The sequence below is a fragment of the Limulus polyphemus genome, unplaced genomic scaffold, assembly GCF_000517525.1.
Source record: "Limulus polyphemus unplaced genomic scaffold, Limulus_polyphemus-2.1.2 Scaffold2, whole genome shotgun sequence".
NCBI lineage: Eukaryota > Metazoa > Arthropoda > Merostomata > Xiphosura > Limulidae > Limulus > Limulus polyphemus.
In genome coordinates, this window is record NW_013665612.1 from 1,899,150 (window position 1) to 1,919,435 (window position 20,286).

Sequence of the window (20,286 nt, forward strand, 5' to 3'; positions counted from 1 at the left end):
GGATCCTTTTTTTGGCCGCACCTTTTTTTCCACCTAAGGTGTTTTTGATTAGATTTATATAGCATCTAAACTAAAAGACTTTGAAATACTTGAACATAATGATTATTAAAGGTTCATCCAACAATATAACATTGGAAAGACATTTAGTAATCTTGTGAGATATCATTGTAAACACAGCTAAAAATATCGTTAATAGCAAGACTCTCTATTTGAATGATTCAATGCATTTTAATCATTGTAAATTTTAGTTTTTGGCTGTATTGATTTATGACATTTTGTACTTTTACTGAGTTTGCTATATACAATTGACTTCATTAACTTATAACTTAACTTTTAGTCATGATATGTCAATAGTTTATTTACTTTTGACCAGAAATTCTTATTATTTTAACAAACTGGTCATTCATTACATATCATTGTAATTGTTAAATGTTAATCTATATCACATATTATGTATTATATTTACTCTTTGTGAAATCATTCTAATGTCATATAACTAACTGTATAATGTCCAGAAAGATTTTTTTTATGTATTTTATGGTAGATGTGTAATAATGTTTGATTTTTAGCTACATTGATACGCATGTGCATATCTTTCATAATTAAACATTGTTAAAGTAATTTAATTAATCCCTTGCAATCAAGCTTTCTTTTTCTTTTAAGGCTTACATTATAATCGGTTTAGCAAATATTTAGCTATCCAGTCGGTGTATTTTGAAATATTAATGCCTATCTACGTACGTAAATAGGATTAAGATACATCTAATACAAACAATATATATAAAGAAAACGTATTTGTAAAATTTTTCTTCACAAAATCTACATTATTCTACATTAACCCAGTTGCTGCTGAGATTTCATTTAATTATATTTTCAATATTGCATGAGATTTTAATTTTTCGCTTTGGAGGGGTTCTAGAAGACAAAACTTCGTTGCTATGGTGATGGTTCACTATGAACAGCAATTACACTGCTCGCTTTTTTTCTGGAGCGAGATCAAAATACTTTAACAGTGTTTCCGGGTTTCTACAAAACTGAATTCACCCATAATATGTACTTATGCCTATATGTGAAACAAATGTAATAATAAAAATAAACTGCAAGGGGGTCATACAAATCAGCCCCACAAAACAACGGAGAAAATATTAAACTAATAATTATCGCTTGGACACAAGCACGCACAAAATACCAGAATAAAATTATAAAAACTATCATTTTTAAAGATTTCCAACTGTGAGGTATCAATAAAATGGCGTTAAGGATATTCTATGTCTCCAGTTGTCCACAATAATCGCAAGGGAAAACTAGTAAGTTGGCAACATATATATACAATTAGGAGTCAATATTAAGGTAGATGCAGAATATAGCTATCAAAAACAATATAAATCAAGACTGCACCATCAGAAAAATAATCAGAAAATAATAAATCAAAATATTGAATAGAAAATAAACGATCAATGATGAACATATTTGTTTCCTATATAGTCAGAGTACATAACAACAACCACGTCTTTGACAAACCCTATTCGTACCCCGATGGAATAGCGCCACAATCCGGGTTTTGATTCCTCGCGATGGACACAGCAGAGATAGCCCACGTAGCCTTGCTCTAAAACAAACTGCCCCTAGTGGCACAGCGGCATATCTGCGGACTTATAACACTAGAAACCGGGTTTCGATACCCGTGATGGGCAAAACATAGATAGCCCCCTTGTGTAGCTTTGTGCTTAATTACAAACAAACTAAAACAAACCTTATTCGGTTCTACATAAACAGAGTTTCAACCAGCGACTTTACCGTCTACCGAGGGGACAATGATAAGTTTACGGACTTACAACGCTAAAATCTTGGGTTCGATTTCAGTGGTGGACACAGCAGATAGCTCAATGTGGATATGTTCAAAAGCAAACAAAGGGGCTTGAAATATGTAAAAATTCATTTAATTTCTGAAAGTTACAAATATATTTGCTGCCCTAGCATTCTCGAGAACTGAATGGCGACGTTTGATGTAGTCATGGCCTTTAATCAGGGATCAAAGTTAATAAGATATCAATCATTTTGTACGTAATCAGAGGTCATTGTTAATATATCAATAAGTTTTATTTATACATAATCAGAAGGTAGTGTTACTATCACGTCAAGTTTTCTTTACATAATAAGGGTAAACGTTAATATTACATTAAGTTTTATGTGCACATAGAGAAACTTCAGTACAGCTATTATTTAAAACATCGAGGAGACAACATTTGTAAGTAATTTTGAATTCCAGTTTGGGTATCTGAATATTTTGATATTGTAAATACGTAAAACCCGTACACCGTAGCATATATATATAGCAAAACATCTAAATGTGCATACATATACCACAGATGCTTTCGAACATGATATTGTTGTAGGCAATGTTTTTAATCCAGACTTTTCTCGACATTTGTATTGTTGTTCGGCCGGAAGGAAGTTTAACGTCACATGATTAGAGTATGGCCCAACGTTTGGACTTTTCTCCAAACGTTTTAGCAGTATTAAATTAGCCTAACATAGATGGATTATTGATTACTGTATCAGTCAGTGGATTTAGTCTGTAACTTGTGTAAGTTACTGTGAGACAGTCCTTTAATTCAATGATGTACATTTTAAGTTGTGTTTGCAACACATAACATAAATATGAAAAGTGGCATACGTAAGAAAAAATTAACTAGGAAGTGGCTGTATTAAGTTGAGGCTATCACTCGGTGAATGTTAAGTGAGTTACATAAAACCATGGAACATGCCGAACTTGTAGTCTAAAAAATAACGTTTTTGTCATTAAGTGTGCTGGGCATTGTTTTCTTCTTTTTACCATCCAAACAAACCAGCCCAATAATAGAAAACATTAGAATATTAAATGTAATTTCGGGTGTGCCACACTAATTGTTTGCAAAAGGTGTTTTAAACATCATTCATTAACTATAATTCGTTGACAATGATGTCTTTTATCTACTTTTGAGTTCCTCAGGCCGATTAAGATCTGGCAATAAAGAAATGTCTTTCACATAAAGGCAAGCTATCGCTTCTTTAGTTTTAGGCGTTATACGTAGTTTGTTTGATTGATGAAATTATCAAAATTCCAAACTATCATAGCTCTAAAGGATATTGAACTATACTTAACGCTAAAGTTTAACTGTTTTCATTCTACTCTGTTGGGCTGGTCTCATGGCAAATAGCGCCCTATATTTTCACCAAATTTGCTTTTAGTCTACATAATGGTGTTTTACATATACTCTAACCGAAAGAAAACACTTTGTTAAAATAATCTTCGTGCTCGCCTAAGTAATAAATGAAACACTAATTCCAGCATAATAGTGCGTTTGTTAAACAAATTGTTTAAGTCTTTCAATCTATTAGGAATCAGACAACTTAATTTCATTATCAATTTTTAATAAATGATTAAAGAAGTAAAGGAGTTTCCTGATGTAAGGATATTTTTTTATGATAATGACTAAAATTAAATTCAGACTAGGTCGTTCTGTCAAAGTCTGGTTAAACAAGTTCCCAGAATTTGAAGAGTGCAAGAGCAATGTTTTAATAATTTCATCGTTTATGAGAAACTAATGCAATTTTCGTCCTCAGAAATATTTTTTTTTCTCTATAGTACAATTGATTGGCTCAATTAGAAGTAAAAGTTTGAGTCAGTTATTAATCAGCCCAAATATTACTTCCTCGCAATTTATATTGATGATGCCCTCTAACGATATTCTATGTTGGATGGGAGAGAATATGGATCACCTATGGAAATGGAAACAAATATTATTTGTCCTGTTCGATTTTTCCACCATAATGTTTATTCTCTTGAATTTGAAACTTTTATTCAATGACAGAAGATAAAAATAGAATATGCTCTTGTTTGTATATGATTCTATCTCGAGATTATACTAAAATTATTAAACTCTACTAATTGTATTGTTTTCTTTGATATTACTAAGTTGATCAAAAATATTTTAGGACTGTCAGTTTGTTTTTCTTTATGACTTTTTCTTAGCTTCATGAAACAACGGATACCATTCATTGAGAAGATCACACAATTAAACTATAGCGACTTTGTAAAGCTGAACTGTTAGTTTAAGTATAAGTCAATAGTATAACACCTTTTTCATTTTAATTGAATTTAGATTGATTCCTAAAATGAAAGTGCGTCACAGGTGATATTGAGTTTAAAAAAAATGTTTCTGGACTGCATATATCTTCTGCACTAAATAGAATCTAAGAATTACAACATTAGAAACCGGGTTTCGATACCCGTGGTGGGCAGCGCAAAAATAACTATTAAGTAGCTTTGTACTTAACATCAAACAAACAAACAAGAATCTAAGAAATTAATAATGAAGTAATGTTAAGACCGAAAGGCACAGCTGAACCTAATAAAACTGAAAATGTTTGTTAGTTCTTTTGTTTCAAATTAAAACAATAATCTTTATTGCAGGTATCAAAAATTCACTCTTGTTTCCAATTAAGTCCATATGTAAATTCTCGGGAGAGCTAGGAAAGTATATTAGCGGAAGACTAAGCACATTAATGTAAAATAAATACATAACATATTTCAAAGTTTTGTTAATAAAGACTGTCTTTTAGTGCAAAGAAAAAAATTAAAGTAAATATACAACGTTAACTAATCTGCTGAACGTCTAAAAATTTATACATTTTTAAGCTGGTGACGAAACGTAAAGAGTAACTCACGAGTATGAAATGCCACATGTCAGATAATTTAATGTAGTGCTCTATACAATAATGATGTACATGCTTCAGGATATCAGTCTGACATATCAGAATATAGAGCATCTCATGTCAAGCCGTATGTTATAACATTGACATTGTTTCAATGACTCTGATGCATCACATTACAGAAAATTTGGTGTTATTCCGAATGCAGTAATAATGTACATATTTCACGATATCTATCATATCAAAAGTTGCCATGCTTTATGTAAGAATAATCTACACCCTTCCTGGTATCTGGCATTTGATGCAATATAGATTATTATTATACACATTTCTAGTTCTTGAAAATCCCAAAGGGACTAGATAAAAAATGCAGTGTTAAGAATATAAAAGGGCTAATGTCTTATCACAAATATTATTAGATCTATATTTGACTCGGACTTGAGTTAGAAAATGCAGAAAAAAGAAATTGTGTTTCACTAAAGCATTCAATATTATTATCTGAATATAAAGTCTACAAATGAATAAACAGACACTTCCGATAATATAAGTATACCGTCTCCATGCTTCATATGCATATAACCTCGACTTTTAAATACAGGTATTGTTCGATAAAGACCTCGGAATAAATGCAGTCACACCATGAAGGAAACGAAATGCTCCAAGACATTAACAGTATTTTCATGAGGTTGAATAATTGGTCTATGCATTGGTAGTCAAAGTCAGAGAAAAACTGCCAGGTCACTAAAAATATAGCTGTCTACATTGAATATGATTACAATAGAGTCCCAACGGTTTCTACACGGGCATGGCCATGTGGTTAGGGCACTCGACTCACAATCTGAGGGTCGCGGGCTCGAATCCCCGTCCCACCAAACATGCTCGCCCTTTCAGCCGTGGGGGCGTTATAATGTGACGGTCAATCCCACTATTCGTTGGTAAAAGAGTAGCCCAAGAGTTGGTGGTGGGTGGTGGTAGTGGGTGCCTTTCCTCTAGTCTTACACTGCTTAATTAGGGACGGCTAGCGCAGATAGCCCTCGTGTAGCTTTGCGCGAAATTCAAAAAACATACAAGTTTCTGCACGACCAGGGTGCTCAAATCCAACAGAATGGTATCTCTTTGTTGTGAAGCATAGCATAAAAAATTTCCCACGTCAAACGTCCACCACAGATGCAATTGTACTTTAATACTATAAAAAGTTATCTTCTAGCAAAAACTAGACAGAAACAACCCATAAGTGGAAATTACAAATTTCATCACACTGCTTGGGAAGTTTCAGTTTTTCCTACTAGTCCAGACTGCACAATCGTTGGACAGAGAGCGTTCCTGAGTTCGACAACTATCGCCGAACCCTCTGCAACCCTTGAAAATGGTCCGGCATGGCCAGGTGGTTAGGGCGCTCGATTCGCAATCTGCGGGTTCAAATCCCCGTCACACCAAACATGCTCGCCCTTTCAGCCGTGGGGGCGTTATAATGTGCGGTCAATCCCACTATTCGTTGGTAAAAAGAGTAGCCCAAGAGTTGGCGGTAATGACTAGCTGCCTGCCCTCTAGTTTTACACTGCTAAATTAGGAACGGCTAGCGCAGATAGCCCTCGTGTAGCTTTGCGCGAAATTCAAAAACAAACAAGCCTTGAAAACATATAATTGTATTTTTGTTATGATGTGGATTCATTTTAACAGTTGGACGATCACATCTAGTGGTTTGCGAAGGAATGATAGTTTGAAGTGTGATTCTCATATTGCATGTGTAATCCATTGTGGATCGTTCTCTGCAAAAGTATCCTAAACAACCAGTTTGTGTGGATATCAACATCCTTGTTCTTCACCAGGAATAGGGTGCAAAGGACAGATTTAAAATACAAATGATAATATTGTACCCTTTGTTTCATATTTATTTATTTAAAAACATTGCATTTTCTCTAGAGTGAGTGTATGTTTAGTTTCCTTAACGTTGCCAGTTTTACGTACCCTCTTCAGTGTCTTGCATACAGCTCGTACTGAAACAGGGTGCTGCCGTAATTCTATGCCAACCACAACTTTGGTTTCTAAACGCTTATATTTCAGTCCTTGAAGCTGAGAATGGATTTGAATTACCACCAAAACTACTACTTACTACTGGGCATAGTATGACTTTTATAAGCTTTACACTGGTGTGTCAATTTTTGATTGATCGAATGACAGCCTAAAAGCTGTATATTGCTTTACTGGAAGATATAAAGCACCATAACCCTCAATTATTCGAAGATAAAATAGCAAGACAAATATAATCTTAACAAATTATGTATAACAGCGGTTTCCAAACGTTTTTCAGTGTCGATTCCATCTGAAACATTTCGAAGTTCTGCGACCCCATCTGTTTAAACTGTATTTCAACCGGCTCGTTTAGCTTTAAATTTTTGTTCGTAAAATTCGCTACCCTTAGTTTGGGAACCATGGGCGTATAAAATTATTTTGTATACATTTAATGTTTTCTCCCATCTACTTAGTATTAGCGTAAACATGCTTTTAAAATATCATAACGAAGCCCCATCATAATATTAGTGTCAGCCACTATGAGATTCATAATATGAAACGATCTTAATTAAAGTGTGGGAACAACGGTGTTTAAACTGTATGTGCAGTCTGCCAGTATCCCTCACTATACAAATAGTGGGAACATTATTACAATTTAAATTGCAATATCCACCTTGAATTGTCCTAAGTTTGGAAGAGTTACTTAATCCATTAAGCTTGTTGGCCTAATTAGGTTTCTGCTGATATGAAAAATACAAAACATAGCTTTAGTGTTTCTTGTTTTTTTTACTTTCCTAGAAGTATTTTTTTTGTATTCAGAACATTATTTTGTCATTATCGAAATGCTGTATTAAGCTAAACAAAAACATCTTAATTTCGGCTAGTTACGACAGCTGTGTTATTTATTGCTACAGTTTATGTAATTTTAAAAAGTATTATTTTATTAGTTTGAGAGCTTAAATCATGAAACTCAACTCGTAAAACACATTTTTAGGGAAGTTATCTTAAAGAACGCCCATCATTTTAACTTTTATTTATCACAATGATTCTATTTTTATTTAAAAGAGAAATAAATACTTTATATATTTATCTTTATATAATACCTACTATTGTTAAGTTACTGCTTGAGAGGAGGTATAGACAAAGCACAATTTGATTGAAAGGTGTTGGTTAATGGACTGCATATGTCTAAGAAGTTTTTGGACGACGTTTCGAGTTCCTAGAGTCCTAGACAGATGCATTCCATTAACAACGCCTTTCAAGCATCATCAAATTATTACCAGAGCGCAGTGATAACGTCAAGTGAGGTAGGCAAGGGGTGACAGGAGCCACCTTAAATATTTGTCACCTCCCTAAAAAAGCACAATTTGATTGAAAGGTGTTGATTAATGGTCTGCATATGTCTAAGAAGTTTTTGGACGACGTTTCGAGTTCCTAGAGTCCTAGACAGATGCATTCCATTAACAACGCCTTTCAAGCATCATCAAATTATTACCAGAGCGCAGTGATAACGTCAAGTGAGGTAGGCAAGGGGTGACAGGAGCCACCTTAAATATTTGTCACCTCCCTAAAAATTTCTACTAAAGCTACATCTCACACATTTTCATGTATTCATGCATCAAACATCCACAGACGAGAAAACCTCGTTCAACGAAGCATGCGATCTCTGATTAATCACGTTATTTTTGCAGACAATTAGACTAAGAACTCAAAATATTTGAGAGGTACTTGTTTAGTCCAACCTTGGGAATTTTGCGTTTAATAAAACAAAATAAAACATCATGATAACATTCGGCAGGAAAAATGATCTTACTTGATATCTTCCTAATTGATCTTCCACGAATTTCCCATTATTTATTTAAAATTAAAAACAAAATTTGCACCACCAACTCATCCCTCTACTACTCATTCGTTACTTCCTCTCAGCCTTTCCACTACCTGGATGTGCTGCTAATTAAATCGTAAGCCTGCATGAAGGAATTATACATTAACTTCATAATTCTTTAATCTTAAATTCAAGCGATAAATATCTACTATTTTATATATGTAGAGTTTGATGTGGTGATTACCTGTTTCTTTAATCTTTAAAAAGACTTCGCATATTTATTTTAAATCTTTCAATTCTGCCTTAACCATGTCAATGTGCAAAAATGTAACTTTTGTGTAAGGACAAACATATCAGTATACCGGAATTTATTACTTCTAAACGACCACATTCACGTTTCTGTGTTGTCTTAGGTTCTCTAGAGATACCTTTTCTGAAGAACACAGGACATTAAGTATTCTCAACGAAACAAGATTAAATTTTTTTATTTAGATGTTTTGTATCTTATTATCTCATTATATATTTTTGTATCTTATTATCTCATTATATATTTTTGTATCTTATTATCTCATTATATATTTTTGTATCTTATTATCTCATTATATATTTTTGTATCTTATTATCTTGTCATATGTTTTTCTTTCCTGAAACATCAGTGCTTTTCTTTCCTCATTTGTTTGAAACTTAATGTGGAAAAGTTTAAAGTAATAAAACTATAGGAATTTAAGTTTTTATATACCTTAGGCCATTCTATATGTTCTCTCTGAGTGTTTGGAAATACTTTGTAGTAATTGTTTAGTACTAAAGCAAATGATTTTGAAAATTGTCGGAATAGTAACTTCGACTATAGAGGTTTAGATATCGACCATCTATGATATTTTTGTTAATGAAATACCTGTCTGCAAATTAATTTGCTAATATATTTAAATTAAGTAACTGTTATTAAAGTAATGAATGCTGTTCATATTGAAAGGCAGATTGCAAGTATTAAAATATCTATACATAGCACACATGATTTTCTATAATATTCAAACTGATGATCAAATCCTATATTAAAATAGTAAATGTCTGGATACAGTAAAGTTTATAGATATATAACATAAACGTTATTAAAATATTGGAATCACGTATTAACGCAACTCTATTATTCGGAACACACATATAATTTACAGAACCAACCAGATTATCTAAAATTTATGGTGGTAGTTTTTCCTTTCTAAAATAGTGTTAATTAATAATTTCCTTTATACTTAACGTCATTGAAACTGATTAACAGTTGCTTCTCATCACCTGCATCCATTTGGTACAGCCTTATCAACCATCATTATTTACGCTATTACTACGTGACGCTAAACGCTCTTTAATTAGGAGAATTTCATAAAATGTGGCAAATTTGTGTTTGAAAGTTTGCAACGAATAATGAATAATAACCGGACACCCGTACATGAGCTAGAAACTGCTAAGCTAGTTTGCTTGGCCTAATCAATACTTATGTATCTGCACGTGCTTTCACCCTATAGTTTTGCTGCTGTAAATCGTCCGTCTTTAATCCAAATGGCAAAAAACCAGAACCGGTCTATCGTTACTCTTAGATGAAGACCAATAGCTTACGTGACGTTTTTCGTAGGCGTGCGCAAAGATTTTAGTCAAAATTAAGCGGTTTTTGTTGAATAACGTTTCACACGTGGCTTATACTTAGACCACATTTGATACCTAATTATAGGTTGTAAAAATCTATTAGTGCATCAAATTAAAAAAAAAACAAATCCATGGAAGTTAAATATGTTCTTCTATCAAATACATTTTCCGCACTTTCGGTGTGAAGGAAAATCAGAATTGAAAATTTTATATATCGGGTATTTCTCAAGGGATTGCCTTGAAATTTGGTATGTGAAGTAAGGGTCCAGTAGAGCACAACCACTGAATATATGTGATAGTTTGGATTATCACAGTCTGAGCTGCAGAAAGTGAAAATTGCTAAACTATCACTCCTTTAATTGTTGTTGTTTGTAATCAAGCACAAAGCTACACAATGGGCTATCTGTGCTCTGCCCACCACGGGTATCGAAACCCGGATTCTAGTGTTGTAAGTCCGCAGACATACCGCTGTGCCACTGGGGCTATTCCTTTAATAACACACAGTGTGTCGTGCAGATTTTTTTTGGCCGCACCTCTCACTACCGTGTGTCTTGATGTATTGTAGAAATTTTCTTCATCGCGACGAAAACGCTCACAAGTAACTATCTCACAACTGTTACACTATCTCTGGAAGTTGTTGATTAAATGCATTCTATGGTTTTTCACTCGATATGAAATTTTTCCTTTCGTTGAAGCTTAAATTCACGTGATTTATGGATAGAGATATTAGTAGACGCATTACCTAAAGATAAAATAAAGTGGAACGCATAATCCATATATATATATATCCAGTCTATTCTCACTCTAAATAGTCCTACAGGTTAACAATGAAGCATCCGTTCAGAAAGTCACCATGCATCAGTAATCAGTTGCATTTTAAGTATGTTCTCACCAAAAACGGAATCGTACTACAACATTCTCCTAAAAGAGTATCTGGTTTTTAAGCGTAATAATGGCTAGATCGACAATGGTTTAACGTCATGTAAACTTAGGTTCTCCATTTTCATAAACTTATATATTACGAGTGGTTTAATAGTTACAATTTGTTACAGTACGTAGGTTGAGTACATTATATTAAAGCGATGTTGGAAACTTACCACGTCGTTAAAGTACATGTCGCCAGGTCCGGTCATGCTCTATCTGATGACCGTCGATCTTAGCAATGTCCTTGCAGCGTAGTTTCAATTATAAAGGGATCCAATTGTAGGTTGTTTGTCACTCCACCACCACCCTGATCGCACATAAGTATATAGGCGTTGCTTTCGGCAGTGTGCAATACCATGAATACCCGTTTCCCTCTCCAGCTAGTTGAGATATGCGACAGTTAAACGTATATATATATATAGTGGAAGCAACTAGTGTACACGTAATTTTTTCATTTTAACAGACGGAGATCCTTTCTGATTATGTTACGTATTGTTATCTGGGGTCCACTGACATTAAGAAAATAAGTACCCTCGTTTTAGGAATTTTTAATACTGGCCTGAACACATCTAAATGTAAAAATATTTTTTGTCGGATAGGGCTGTTACATTCCCTTCCCCAAAACGATCAGTTTTTAGTGACATCACCCTACCTATGTAACGCCAAAGAATATCAAAATTTATTTTTGATGTATACCGTTTCCCCGCAGTTGTATGTTTGTGGCTGCCACGTGACTTGTTGATTAGCATGTTCAAAATTGTTTTAATATAATGTACTTAACCCTCTGTACATGCAATACAACCGTTTTCTGTGCATATAAGACCAGTATTTTATTCAGACTTGAGTCTGCACATCCACAACTAATTTTTACTTATTACTACAGTGTTATATCTTATCATTACAGTGTCTGTTTTCCTAAATCCTTTTACATCCAGTTTTATTTCTTCTTTTTTTTCGCCTACAAGTACTTATTATAACATATTAACAGAATAGTTCAAGAAATATTTGATGCTAAGCTCATTTCAAGGGCATATGTTTAGGTAGTAAGAACGTTTGTTTATATTAAGGTTAATTATTTCTCTCAGCTGTTTCAATTTTTGATTTTTGCATTTCCTTAATTAAATTACTTTAGTCAAGGACTAAATTTTACATTAAGAAAATTAGGGTTTCCTGTTCTCGATAAAATATTTTGCTGCGGCCACATTTGAGCAACTGTTGTGTTACACTGTTGTTGCTTTGTTTTTTTAAAACAAGTTTATAGTCAGTGAGTAATTCAAAATTCACTTACTCATGCCTTCTTTGTTGGCGTTAAAACTTTCGAACATTTTCACAATAACATTTATAACAGAAATATTCGAGAGTAAACTGAGAGCTTTATGTCAAGAGAAAACTCTAGAACACGTACGAAAAAAGAAAAAAAAAGGATTCCAAGCACGTGTAAATATTTCCTTGAACTAATTGTTTCAACTTCTGCGTTAATGTGGCTATTTACGAAGTTACCGAAAACTAATCACTTTTCTACGACTCTCAGTCACATATTGAAGTTTTGCATTACATTTTTTTTTTAAATTACAGTTTCTTATATTTTATAATCAGAGAATTATCTACAAATTTGTCACATTTCTTTGCAGGATATCCCCACAAATACTTTGCAGAAAAAGTGACGGCTCTTCTCGGAGAAGATGCCGTTCTTCCATGCTCTTTCGAATTTCCAAAAGGTGTTCCTGTTCCTTATATTATTCAATGGCACAAAAAAGGCATCAAAATTCCTATTTATATCTGGTACGCCGGTTACCCTCCTCACATTGGCGAAGGCTACGATGGTCGAGTGTCTCTCACGGGTCAGGCATCTCTCAACCTAACCGACTTGCAAGAACATGACCAAGGAACATATACTTGTATAGTGAACTTCTTTGATAGGTCACCAGATCAAAAAAGAAATGGAAGTCTGGTTCACTTGTTCGTACACGGTAAGTCGTTTCGTTTCAGTAATATATGTAATCTACATAATGATTTATTCATAGCCGTATGTTATGGATATATACAGTATTGAAAATAATTAAAAGAGGTCATACACATACAGAAGTCATAAACAATGAGCTATTGTAACTGAATGGCCAGTTTATTATTATTATTGTTATTCATTATTAAAGAAATACAAAAGAAAAGCGAGTAAGTTATACAACGCATCATAACCTTATAAATGTATAATGTATAATTCTTCAGCAAAGTCGTTTGATTTGTTTTTCCAGTTTTCATATAATCTGAACAAATACAGCATTTTTAATATTCATGTCAGGATTTTATGCAGGGCAAGTTAAACAACGGTTGCATGTGTTCAGTAGGTCTTTTTAACTGCAGGTAACGTTTTATCATATTTGATTCATGCATCAGATCACTGTATTGCTTGAAATGAATCCAGTCCCATCAAGTTTTGTTCCTGGGGGAATGACATTATGAATAAGAATCTTACTTTACCTGTCTAAAGTCAGAGTGTCATCAATTTTGCGTAGATGTTCAACATCACTGACTTAGATGCAACATACTTTCATTGAGCCCCAAACATATTTCACTGTATATTTGTACTTGTACGTTTATGGTGAAACGTTATCTTCTCTGATATCTAACAAAACATCGTTGGTTGTTGTCAAACAACTTGAAGTTGTATTTATCTATAAAAAACACTCTCCCGAATCTTTACTAATCCAATTGATGGATGTTTTATGCTAATTTCTACCATATGCAGAATTTTTTGAGCTGATACATATCCGATTAGACCATTTCGTGCTAATTTGTATTTTATTCTTATGTAACTAAAACCCACACCTGCAATTACAAGGTCGTTAGCAAAATATCTACTGGATTGTTGTTCACAACGTAAATAGCACATTATAAGCCACTTAACATGACTATTTATAGTTTGTGCTTTCTACTTCAACAGCTTCTATTACCAAGAGTGCTAGTTTTATGTATCCTCTTCAGAGTTTCCATATAACTCCTAGTGAAACATGACATTTTCCTCAATTTGTCGTATGTTGTAGACTTCACTAGCCAAAACTGATTTCTATACGTTTGTCATGTGACATTTCTGTCCCTGGGAACCATGAGTGCATTCATCACACTTCAACTGGGAATGGTTTGACTGCTTGTACTTTTATAGGCATTATACTTATGTTTCACTGTCTGATTGGCTGGATGACAGCTAATTAGATTATAAGCTATCAGACGTAATGCTCTGGTGCAGCTCATTTTTATACAATAGAGGAGACGCAGTTCCATCATAGTTGCATTGTATACCCATCTTATTCACTATTTCAGTAATTATTACCAGTACTGTACATACAAAGTGAACGCGTTACGCCATTAGAAAATAATCTATCGTGTATATACTTATCAAATCGCTTATGTATATTCCCTGTTTTCCACCATCTAGCTCAAAGACAAATAATAACTTTTGATTCTAATAAAGGAGCAACCGTTTCTCGAAATCGCTCATGACTGCAGACTCGATTATGTGATTCCGTAATCGTTCTTAGCGGTTCCCTGTGATTCATTCTTAACATTTTTATTCTTTCAGTTAACATTTTACAAGGTTATCTATACTACCTTCCTTATGAACACAGATTGTTTTTGTTTAGAAGACAAATAAGTAAGTTACTTGAGATTTTTTTTACATCTGGATTACAAATAATCGAGTCTGTTCATGCAGACTAGTAATTTACAAGAATCAGTGCATGAAAATTGAATTTTTCCAAAACCTTTGAAAAGAGAAGGCCTATCTTCTAAAAGCATCCGGGTTATCAAGTTTAGTGAATTATGATTTATCTATTTTTGCTACTCTTGCGTGATTGTTAAGTATCATGAATACACAAAATAAAGACTGAGGCCGTCTTCATGCACTGAAAAGAAATTAGGCATATCATAGGCTAGCCTCTATTATTCAATTCTACTTTCCTTTATTTTTCCTCTTGACCAATGTTATGTTATAAATTAGGAAGAAAGTTAATTATCATGAACATCACACCAGGTAGTAATTTTTGCAATTCTGTAATTTTACGCTATCCTATGTGCACACAAAAGGTGAAAAGTATTGGTTTGTTTGTTTGTTTTTGAATTTCGCGCAAAGCTACACGAGGCTATATGCGCTAGCCGTCCCTAATTTTGCAGTGTAAGACTAGAGGGAAGGCAGCTAGTCATCACAACCCACCGCCAATTCTTGGGCTACCATTTTACCAACGAATAGTGGGATTGATCGTCACATTATAACGCCCCCTCGGCTGAAAGGGCGAGCATGTTTGGGGGGACGGGGATTTGAACCCGCGACCCACAGATTGCGAGACGAATGTCTTAACCACCTGGGCATGCCGGGCCTAAAAGTATTGGTAGTGGGTTAATATGATTATAATGAATGTTCTTTTTAATAATGAAATCTTAAACTTGATTACGAAAAGTGTAATAAGGAAAAATGAAAATAATGAAGAGGACGAGTCTGGAAAATGTATATTAAGTATACTTTTTCAATAACTGCTTTTATTTTTTTGAGGCTTACATAAATAAATTAATATGAAACTATTTCAATATTATCCGCTTAATGAGCTTCAATTTTATTTCATATCTTGGTATTCTTTTATGCTTCTCTGGGATCATGTACAGTAAAATTCCAAGCAAAAAAAGTTGCTTTTATTTAGGATATTGCTAAGTAGCTAAAAAATAATAAAAACTCAATATGATAATTTAACTATGTTTAAAATTACATTTTAAAGAAATAATTTTAAACGATAACTATGCTTTAGAAAATGAACTTTAAGAAAATACTTGATTTCGAAACTATAGACAAATAATATAAAATACATATATAAAATATTTTGAAGGAAAATTAGTTATTTAATATCAGGTGGTTATATTATGGTGATCTCATTCCCAAGTTTCATGTTGTAAAAATCATCAGTGTATGTATTACAATATTACGTTGTTAAAAAAGAAACGACGCTTGAAGTGGTCATGGTTAATTAGGATTGATTGATGTGATATCCATTGTATATATACATATCTGCTACAGTCTTCTAGACTCCTACAAGAATAAAGGAACAACCAACTCTTGGACATTTTTGTTATTTAATTGATGTTAGCCATATCTTGTTGTTGCTGTTTTAGCACAAACTTACACAATTGGCTATTTGCACTCTGTCCACCGCGGGAAATCGAGCCCCGGATTTTAGTGGTGTAAGTTTATAAACTTACCGCTAACCCACCAGAGGACTAACCATATCTCAAGTCACTTCTAATCCAGAATTAGGGGATGAAAATATAATTTGTTGGAAGTATTTACAAAAATTGGCACATGTGACAATATTAGAAAAAACAATTGAAACTTTTTAATTTATATTGTACAGACTCCTCGTGAAAAAAAATGTTTAAAAGACTGTGATAGTTTATCTTTCTTGTAAAAGGTCAGGTTAGAGCAACTTGTTCTCCATTCACAGGTCGTCACAGTTCCTTTGAAGCATTTTCTTGATGCATTTTACAATCCCATTTTTGCTTTAACATACATTTGGTATGACTTAATTAACGTTTTCTCTAAAAAAAACATATTTAAGTGACTGCTGCCATTTTTGATTTCAAGTTTAAGAATCATAATAGAATGAATTTTGTACAAACGAAGAAGTCATACCTATAACGACCTCATAGCTGCTATGTTCTGTTTGTCTATATAATGTATTAATATGTGTTTACACTTTGTAACTGGCCCCCCAGTAGCATAGCGGTATGTCTGCGGACTTACAACGCTAGAAACCGGGTTTCGATACCCGTGGTGGACAGAGAACAGATAGCCCATTGTGTAGCTTTGTGCTTATCTACAAACAAACAAACTTTGGTACTGACAATGGCCAATTAATTTTAGGTCGCCTGTTTCCCGATGGCATAGCGTTAAGTCTAAGGACTTACGGCGTTAAAATACTGGGTTCGGTTCCCATCGGTGAACACAAAAGATAACTAAAACAAACAAGCATATAGACTATCAATACTTATTGTCTTGTTTTTTCGTCATTATAATTCTAAGGAAAGTAACTGGAAAGAAATAAAGTATTTTTATCCAAAAAGAAACAGTCTACATAACCCAGAAAAAGAGGAGGCTTTATACCGTTAAAACTTCGCAATGCTGATGTAACACTGCTGTTTTACAGCACTTATTTAAGAAAAACCTCTTGTTCCAGTCGGTTCTCTAAGTTTGTATTCTGGTTCTAGGAGTGAAACTTTCTAAAATCCTATAAGAAAGAAACTACAGGAAGTTTGGAGCTCGTCTCCTATGCTCTCCATTCTAATACAGTTTATCCTTGCCAGAAACTGGAGGGGGGGAGAGGGAGGTTACATGTTATCCCTTTCCTGTTCTACTTTATTTATTACTTCAAAATGATGTTTACTTTCTGAAGTCCTTACCTTATCCTCACGAAACTCGGTATTTACAGATATGAATAAAACAAAGAGGAAACAACAAATACCAAGATCAAGAATAGGAAGGGACGAAGTTATATTAATCAGGGCTCACTGTATTACTAAAGAGAGTTCCTTTAAAACAACTGCTTTTTTTGAGCCATGGAAATAGAAAAAAACAAATATGCTGAAGAAAGAATATCTTTACAATTTGTATATGCAGAACCCCATGTCGAAACTGTATAAAGGATGAAGTTCACTGATCTACTGGTTCATTTGTTTGTCTTCAAAAGTTACTTAAAGGTAATTGGACTGATATATTTGCCAATCCCAGTCGTAATGAGACTAAGATTAAGCTTTAGGCGCCAGTGCTTTGTGCTGTTCTATTGATTTTTAAAACAATTAATTCAATATTTAACTTTTTTTTTCAATACAAAAAGTAAATGAATATATAATTTGCTTAATGCTTGTGAGTAAAAAGAAAGATTCTTTCTACTGCACCAAGCTGACGCCCATTTGGATTTTGACTGCAGAAGATACTTGTCACAGCTTCCCAAAGCGTTATAAGATGTTGTGAGCTTCGAACAGTGGAATTTGGTAATTGTTTAAAAATTGGTTGTTGAACTCCTTAATATGTTAAATTCAAACTTACATAAATTGCATCATAAACTGGAAAAGCGAGATTTTTTATTCAGTGAAATTATCCTTTTGGTTTTAATTGTTTAGTCATGGCAATAATATATACTGTAAGCCTGACAATTAAATAGCAATACATTTTTGTTCGTGTACGCAGTTAAACGGTTCGAATTAACTAAAGATGTTTTCTTGTACAGTATTCGTAAATGATTCTAAATTTTTAATAAAAAATAATAATTAAAGTCGTTCGAAGTACTTGTAGCCGTTTAATAAGCTCAAAGTGGTTTCACTTTTGTTCCCAATTCTGTCTGTTCTCACAGACTAAAACTTCAACTAGCTAATTATGTTTTTCATTCCTTGTCTATTTAGTTATTATTAATTCATATGAATGTCATAAAAAAGATAAGCTTATTTTAACTATAATACAGCAGTTATATTCATTTCACTATCTAAAGAAAAGAGAAGGTATAAGACAATAGATATTTTCGTTCTATGTTCTAATAGTTTATTTTTCCTGAAAATAATCACACTGAAAGTTATATTTTATCCCCTTATTTCATGAAAGTATCATTATATTAAAACATTTTTCCAACAGTGGGATGATTTTTCCATCAAATTAGCAAGAAACTCCGTGAAATCACCTAATGTTAATTTGAAAATAATTATTTCCGTGTACATAAGTTTAAATAATTTCCTTCATGTAAATACGTGTTTTCTAGAACTCTTAACGTCGTCTACACTACCATGAATATTACTAGATTCTGTAAAATTTAGTGACACTAGAGCATACAAAACGGTATTATCGATCTATATATTCCTGAAAGACATACATTTTTCACGATCTGAGACAAAAAGATGTTCTATTGTGAAGTCTAAAACAGGACTTTTTCGTTTGAAAAATTATATTTTAGTTAGTACGATAAGAAAGAATAGTAGAAGGTATTTTATTCTATGCTCATATAAGAAAAACGTACAACCTCCTATACAAAGGCATGCATATTAATCAATGAGTTTATGTGCGTGCAATGAGCCTTTTTCAACATATTATGTACAAGGGCAAGAGAATAAGAAGTACTTTTCCAAATTAATTAGCTAGCTAGGTTATATATATATTTTTAAGTCACCACTTCAGAAGGACGTTTAACCCATTAATTAGCAGTACCAAACGAGATTCATGCATTCATTGAATAATAATTAAAATAATACTGACTTGAATACGTTCCCAAAGTTCAATATAATAATGATTTGTGTGAACAATTGAATAATACAATACTTCAAAAACCGTCAGGACGTGATGAGATAAAACGAAAATCTAAGAACAACAAGAAATGACATTGTTATTTATTCCTAATTCTCGCAAGCTAAGAGAAATATTGAACCATTTGTTATCTCTATATTGCTCTTAAAAATATGCTACTGAAACTGATGGGCTATATATAAAACAATATATCTCAACTCCTTGCTACGTTGACGTAATTTGAGATTCCTCCCCCAGTTTTTCTTCTTTTTAAGAGTTTAGGGTTTTCTGAAGAACCTTCTCATACTTTATAGATCAAGACCATAAGTTATGTTGTTGTCTTATAGAAAAAACAACAACAAGAAATAGTGTTACGTTTTCCGTACTTATCTGTAACTTGCTATCAGCAACGATAATACGCTCTAATGGATTAACAGACAGAAGAACAAATTCAAACAGATTTTTTTTTTCACATGAAACATAATTGAGATTTTGGGATAGTAGGCAAAGGTAATTTTATCGGTACATTTTTTGCTGTTAACTTATTTTAAAGATCATTTGTTGCAGCCTGATATTCCAAGATGCCTTGAGGTTTTTTTTTTTCTGTTTTTTGTTGTTGTTGTTTTGGACTAAACAGATTTTGATTTCTATTCAGATAAAATAATACTGGTGAAGCTATATGCTTTATCTAATAATATTTTTTGTATCCCCTAAAAGATCGTGGACAACGTAAACGTAATGACCTCTTGTGGAAGTACTCATCAGACTTAAATAACAAGTACATTTGTATACAATTCCCATGTAATTCTTTTTTATTTTTCTACAATGAAGAAGATGAAATTTGAATAACTTAATGCTGTGAAAAATACTTTAAAAGTATTTAAAC

At 33.1% G+C, this 20,286-nt stretch overlaps 1 protein-coding gene across 5 annotated transcripts in view; it reads left to right on the forward strand.

The window, feature by feature from the left end:
* Positions 1 to 20,286, forward strand: part of LOC106466535 (protein turtle-like) — a 363,242-nt gene that overhangs the window by 173,018 nt on the left and 169,938 nt on the right. For all 5 annotated transcript variants that reach the window (XM_022395344.1, XM_013926860.2, XM_022395245.1 and 2 more), the window contains exon 2: positions 12,727 to 13,065. In XM_022395344.1, coding sequence (XP_022251052.1) covers positions 12,727 to 13,065 — 339 coding nt within the window. The remainder of the gene's footprint in view (positions 1 to 12,726; positions 13,066 to 20,286) is intronic.